Raw genomic sequence first — 6,959 nt, 5'->3', positions numbered from 1 at the left:
TAACTATATATAATTTGAGCGTGGGCATCGACCAAGCGCACGAAGAGATCTATGGATTTATGCAAATGCAGGCAGTTAGAGTCCTGAGCAGCCTCCACCGTTTGAATAATGCGTTGATAAGATAGGATCCGGCTCTCATATGCCGTTACCTACCCTACCATCTACCATTGATTTGTCACTACCCTTCTGTGTGTGTGTATATATATGAGTATCTATATCTATATCTATATCTATAACTATAACTATATCTATGTCTATTATATGTATATGTCTCCTCCTCTTTATGTATAATATACATACGGCTCTCTGCGCACACCAATCTACACTCACTTAAGTGTTCTTGAAAAGTTTTAAGGAAACCACCTGCTACCCGGCATTGATATTCAAAATTCAACTATTTATTCACCAAAATATTAGTATTCAGTGATTTTTTTATTACAGAAACTTGCGAGAAAAAAAAGTATTAAATAAGCTGTAGTTGCATGGGATCATTTTTTCCATTACGGAAATTGGTTACAATCAATTGGGATTAATAGCAGTGTACACTCTTGTTTTACTATTATCGATAGATATATCAAGGGGAAGAGAGAGGTATTATTTCATGAATTGGCACTCTCTGACAATCATACCAGTATAGGGCTCAATCCAAATTCTATTAGTCACAACATACGAGGGACACTGAATGTGAATTTTGGTATATTTTTTTGCGATTCTGTCATCGTTAACTAATTCCCGAGCTAACAGTGCTTTTCAATTACAAAATCGCGTTTTTACAGACTACATAACTGATTTTATAGTGAGTTTGATACGTCGATTGATAGGACTGAAGGCTCTAATAACTGTTAATTTGAATTAGTGAGAAATGATCGCGAATTTTCTCGGGATGAAGGGGGCGACGCACTTATGTAATGTAGAGAAGAGGTAAAAACTGTAGTACCCGAAAATGTGAAAAAAAATTTTATGGCAATTGAAATTTGATTATTTTTCATTTCCTCAAGTTTTTTTTTCATATCTATATATTAATAGTAAAAAATTTTCAATGAATTTAATGATGGATGAAGCAGATAAAAAATTTATTTTTATTCAAAAGGATTAAATGAAGTGTTGATTATCATGAAAGGCTGTTAATCGACAATTTAACGTATAGACTTGAATTATTGGGATTTTTACGGCTTTCCAATCTCAGAGCCTGACCTCGTCCGGTCGTGTAGAAAAAAAACCGGATGGAATCATACAGAAAAAAAAATAAAAAAAAATCGAGGTAAATAAAAATTGGCGATGCTAGTCTCGTTTCACGTTTTTTATGAGGGCAAGTGATGAAATAAAACTTTGAATCGTACTCACAACACATCAGATGGACTTAAGAGGCTCGTAAAGAAAAAACGGGGGCGAAAAAGGGGCCGATTTAACAACACGTTGGAGAGTTGGAGATGTTTTTCGAGTACACACTGTACCGAAGTTTACATTCGCATCTGTATCTACCCCTCATTTTATGCTTTACCGTTGGCTTAACGTTTTAACTAGGGTTACTGTTGCGCGGTTTCTCTCTCGCAAAACCACCCCCCTGGGTCCTCCTCCCTGTCAATATATATTACTGTAGTAAAAAGGTATAAAAAAGTTTACTTGACCATTCTCTCTGCAAAGATCCTGCGTCTTGACGAGTCCGTGACTTACTAAAATAATATTTTTTCTTCTATATATTTTAAATCTAATAAAATAAAAAACGAAAGATTTCATTCTTGGAATGCTAATAACTTCCAAACCCAACTTTCTGACGAAGAATCCTCATCATTTGATGAGTTATTCGACTTGAAATCATTTATAAAATCGGATTTACGAATTTCTTTAGTTGTTTTTTGCCAATCTACTCTGTACTGTCGAAAAAAAGTATAAAAAATAAATTCCGGGAATGAAGCAAAGACAGTGTTTCTGAAGCAATAGCACCGAAAGTAATAAGAAGAAATAAGACAGAAAGTCTCTCCGGTCGAGTCTTAACTCAGTAGTTGCTGAAGAGGAGTGTAGTGTAGTATAGCACAGCGTATAGTATAGCGTTAGTAGCAGAGTGGAAATACAGGTCGGATAATTCGACTGGATTGCGTCGTAAAGCGGGGCTCCAGTCAGCTCCAATTAACGGTTTGCTAGCTTTTGTGGTGGTTTGTTACCCGTGTGTCACTTGATTGAACTCGGTCTCCTAAGAATGAAAGTTGGAGTGGTGGTACTCTATACTCGGTCTCTCGGTACTTACTTGTGTTCACCTCATTTTAGCAGGTTGCTCTCGACAACCAATACTTTTATACTTGTTGAAAAATGTCCTCGTAAAATGGAAACGAAATCTAAGGATTCCAATTCGTTTATAACTTTTTCACATTTATTTAACTTTTTTCTTGCCAATCAAATAAATTTCAATTAACTTATTTGGTAACATATGTCCGACAATATTTGGCTGAATAACTCAGGATATTACATGAAAATAATAAGTTATGGTAGAATGTAAGAGCAAGTTTGTAAACGAGCTAGCGAATACCTAAAATGGTGAATACCAAAGGTAGGAGGGTGAGTTAGTGGCACCCTAAAGCGTCCCAGGCTATTCGTAATATATGTAATTGCGCTGGTCAGCAATTGGATAAGCGCCTTACGATAATGCGCTTACGGCACTCGGTGGCCCTTGACCGTCCTAGTACACTCCACACTTGCATACACCTAGATGGAAATTTCTGACGCTTTAATACCGTTAGTACTAACCACCGGGTGAACAGGTGGCTGACCATGCTGGACTTAAACCACTGAAATTCAACCTCACTTACATATTCATCTCTATAATGCGATACATTTCTTAATATTTATAAACATTATGTTTTTCTACTCATTGCAATTACAATATTTCGAATTATACCTTCAGAAAATTTAGAGCGAAGCAATTGACGTCTAAACATTCCTAATTTTTTATTAAAAATAAATTTTAGTAAAATGAATCCTGGGTCTTTCATGCCTGAAAATAATTATGATAGCATTAAATTCAAATTTTAAATACTTATCATTCTCGAAAAGATGAAAATTTATTAGATAAATTATTTTTCACGGACTTTTTTCAATAATTTTGATTCCTTTGATAATTTTCTAGTTTTCAGCGAAGAAAATTAAAAGACTGAAAATTATTTTTCACGGTGGAGTGTCTGAAATTTGGAAAAAAATCAAATAAATGATTTCAAAAATTTTTTCTGTAACTTGATACCTTTAAAAATTAATATAATTTACAGGTATTTTGAACAAAATAATAGATAATAAACGTTGTTATTAAAGATAATCAATTTTATACCGCAATGCGACGATTGAATAATTGAGACAGTCGCGACTTTTTACTGTGTGAATCTGAATATGAATCATTATTAATTAAAATGACCTCAGTTATTTTTTTGTATCATAGGTTAAAGTTCATAGCTCATCAGTTACATTTAATTATTAAATAAACTTCATCAACACACTATTAAAACTAAAATAATTATTTTTCCACTCACGGGAGAGAAAAATAGAGATGTTGAAAATTACAAGTTATATATATTTAAAACCCAAAATCTATAGTTATACTGTCGATCCTCCGGCATTATCAGTATTACACATCAAGTAACGTTTTCCTGATCCGCCGGGATCCTGGGTCTTAATTACCTGCCTATCGGCGTGTGCTCCAAACATCAGACACTCCTGCCTGCGCCCGTTTTCGAACACATCGGTGTCGTATACTCTCGTTTAACTATCAAGAACAAGCTCGTTAAGATGACAAAGCTCATACCCATGTAGTTTCTATCCTCTTGAAAGCTTACTCAAAGTTAAACCAACTATTATTATATAATATAATCCTCAAATTAAATGACTCTTGATATTCCTCGATAAATGTCATTGTCAGTAAATTTAAATAAATGCACTCGAGTTAGTTACTAATTTTTATTTTCTTATAAAATAATATTATTTGTACACTAGATCAATACCTATTGTGATAAAAAGACATTATTAGTCTACAAATTCCAGCGAACAAAAGTAAGCCGAAAATAATTCCCCAGATAGTTCCCTGACGTTCTGAAAAATTTTAATAAATTTTATTTACAAGGTCAATTAGTCAATGAAAATTAAACGAATCATTGAAGTCAAAATACTAGTATTGGTAGGAGTACTTACTGGTACAACTAAATGATCTACGAGGTTGTGAATGTGCTTCTGTTATGACATGAATGCGTTGAGCTACTGGAGTATTTGTTGGTAACTGATTGTTTGTATACTGATAAAGATTTACTGAAGGCGAGTGTACATAATTTGGTAGCTCGGTTGTTGTGTAAGAGGGTATTGGAGTTGGATACGTTGAATATACTGTCGGATGGTGTTCGTATTGACGATCTGCCGGTGCTGTTGCTTCTGCATACGTTGGGAGTCTCGGAGTATCTGATTGCATTGCTAAAAATTTTTCGTTTTTATTTAAGCGAATCTAAATTTTTTGATAGGGTAGAAGTACCGTTTTAGCCACTTTAGGGCCAGTTTTGGCCACTTAGAAATTTTGAATAAAATAATTTGTAAAATACTCAACAACATAATTAATTTTTTTAAATGTGTTTGAATATATTTTTATCACACTATTGCAATGAAATTTTTTTTTAATGCGTTTTCATTATTTAAAATAAAGTATTAAATGTCCAAAAATGGAGCAGTGGCCACAAATGGTACTTCTACCCTATTTTAATTTCAATAATTTGCTAGAACGAAAAGTAAATATTAGTGTTGATTCAATTCTTTATGGTTGGAGTAGCGAGATATATTTTTGGTCATAGAAAAATTCCATTAAAAATTTCTAGATTTTTTTTCATTTATTTTGATTCACTTTTCAATAATTTGCAGATGAAAATAAATTTTTTAATCGAGTGATTTAAAATTTTGTCTACATGACTTTAATTCTTATTAATTAACAAATTTAGATTATTTTTATTCTTATGAGTACTAGTCACCTATTGAAATTAATTTCAAGTCTTTACCCACAGAAATGATAACAATATCGAATTAACTTTCAGTTTTATCGATATTAATTTCCCATTTTTTAAAAATTTATTTTTTATCCATTGATTAAAAAAATTAAAAATGAATGATAACTGAAATATAAATACTAAAGTATGGGTGATAATGAGTATAGTGGAATATAGAATCTAGTCTCATACATAAATGCGTTACCAGGGATTTCCCATGTGTCACTGGATTACTGAAAATTTTGTGACAGTAACGTAACTAGCGACTCTAAACGAGCAACAGGTGCGCAGGTGCCAGGACAAGCCAACTAAAATAAACCAGCTACCGTAGAAAGGAGATAAAAGACCTGGTTACTGCACTACCAGTTAGACTTATCTACGATCCTCGGATTTTGTTATTCTCTATCATATATTTAACATGTCAATACGCTCTTATAAGTACATTTATCTATTATCAAAAATTCTATAACTTTTTTTACACTTAAAAATTTTTTCATCGCGTAACTTTATTTTATATAATACTCCGACCGATAAATTATTATAATTTATTTTTATTTCATTTATGCTTTGTGACTTTTATTTATTGCCGACATGATTTATTATTTTTATTTACGATAACTTATCTGCTCATGAATCATCTATACTTATAACAAAAATATATCTATCCCTATATCTATATCTATATATATATACATATATATCTACAAATATATCTCAAAATTCTAAACACTCAGCATTTAAATAGTTAATTAAATTTAAAAAATACCTTTGATTACTTAATTACTTCTATTAAAACATGTATTTTAACCACTACGTAAAGAAACGCACATTATATCGCTGTCAAGTTATTAATGCTACTAACTTCACTCTGAGTATGAGTCAATCGTCATTACGGTAATCAGTAGCTACGTCATTCATATATTTATTATCTTGCATTCCACGAATTGTTCAAAGGTTTTATTTATTATTTATCAAAAAAAAATTAAATTTTTGACTCTATTTCCATTAAATTTAATTACAAGTGAATATTACTTTTAATTAGTACACAAAAAAAAAAATTAAGTATTTTATTACTTCAAATTCAAGAATATAAACTTGCGACGTAATAGTTTGTGCACATGTGCGACTGAAAAACGACAAGTTAACAATTTGCCGTGTGTGGAATTTTTTTAAAAATAATAATCACAGGGTAATTTGATGTTATGTATTGAAGTTTAGTTGGTTTATGAGCATATATTATGTATGATAGTTTAGTATCTTGAGTGTTATCTTGCATTGAGGAAAAAAAAGGATGAGTATAGTCGAAGAGTGAGTGAGAGAAAAATATTCAAGGCCCCGCATGCGCATTCGCGATCGGGAGAACTATAAAGTATGAGTTGTTTAAGTGACGCATGAAAAAGTTCAATTGAGTAGAGGAGGGGGGGGGGAGATGAAGCATAGATGGTGTAATTAAAGTTTTTATTTATATTTATATTTATTTATTTATAAATTCACACTCGCTGTGGGTAAAGTGTCGGTGATTGCGTTTAAATTTATAACTTTAAAACTTTAATTTATTCAAATAAAATAATAAAATCTGAGAAGAAAATTAAATTAAATGTTTTCTCTTATTGTTGCACTTAAATGTTTCTCGCGTTGTGTTGAATAAATTTGAATTTAGTATGCTATAGTTTCAGTCAATAACTTTGTATAAAACCGCGGCAAGTTTTGATTGCGACAAATTCAGGGTCTATTATATTTTGTTATTTATTTATAGGAGACTTTTAACAAGAACGCTCGACAACAAAATAGTGGTTTACTGGCAACGCATAGTTGGTTATAATTACGGTGCCTGAGTTTAATGCTTGATAATTATTCCCGTCGGTGACCGTTTATTTTATCCCTCAAATTAAAAACTTCCTCTCACTTATCTTTTGAACCCTTTTTATTTTTACTTTTATTTTACGTTTCCCTTTA

At 31.7% G+C, this 6,959-nt stretch overlaps 1 protein-coding gene across 3 annotated transcripts; it reads right to left on the bottom strand.

The window, feature by feature from the left end:
- Positions 1 to 3,925: 3,925 nt before the first annotated feature.
- LOC130672638 (uncharacterized) lies at positions 3,926 to 6,227 on the bottom strand. 3 transcript variants are annotated; one of them, XR_008990749.1, is made up of 3 exons: positions 5,832 to 6,064; positions 4,171 to 4,443; positions 3,926 to 4,071 (listed from the first exon to the last, which is right to left on the bottom strand). XR_008990749.1 is itself a non-coding variant. In XM_057477285.1 (3 exons), the coding sequence occupies exons 2-3, from the start codon at positions 4,439 to 4,441 to the stop codon at positions 3,977 to 3,979; spliced, it is 366 nt and encodes a 121-aa protein (XP_057333268.1). In that variant the 5' UTR covers positions 4,442 to 4,443; positions 6,078 to 6,227; the 3' UTR covers positions 3,926 to 3,976. The 3 variants fall into 3 exon arrangements, 1 of the variants encoding a protein (XP_057333268.1); XR_008990748.1 differs by lacking the exon at positions 5,832 to 6,064 and adding an exon at positions 5,209 to 5,659; XM_057477285.1 differs by lacking the exon at positions 5,832 to 6,064 and adding an exon at positions 6,078 to 6,227.
- Between the last annotated feature and the right edge of the window lie 732 nt (positions 6,228 to 6,959).

This window comes from Microplitis mediator, chromosome 8 (genome assembly GCF_029852145.1).
Source record: "Microplitis mediator isolate UGA2020A chromosome 8, iyMicMedi2.1, whole genome shotgun sequence".
NCBI classification, from domain to species: domain Eukaryota; kingdom Metazoa; phylum Arthropoda; class Insecta; order Hymenoptera; family Braconidae; genus Microplitis; species Microplitis mediator.
This window is presented reverse-complemented; position numbering and strand designations above follow the sequence as displayed.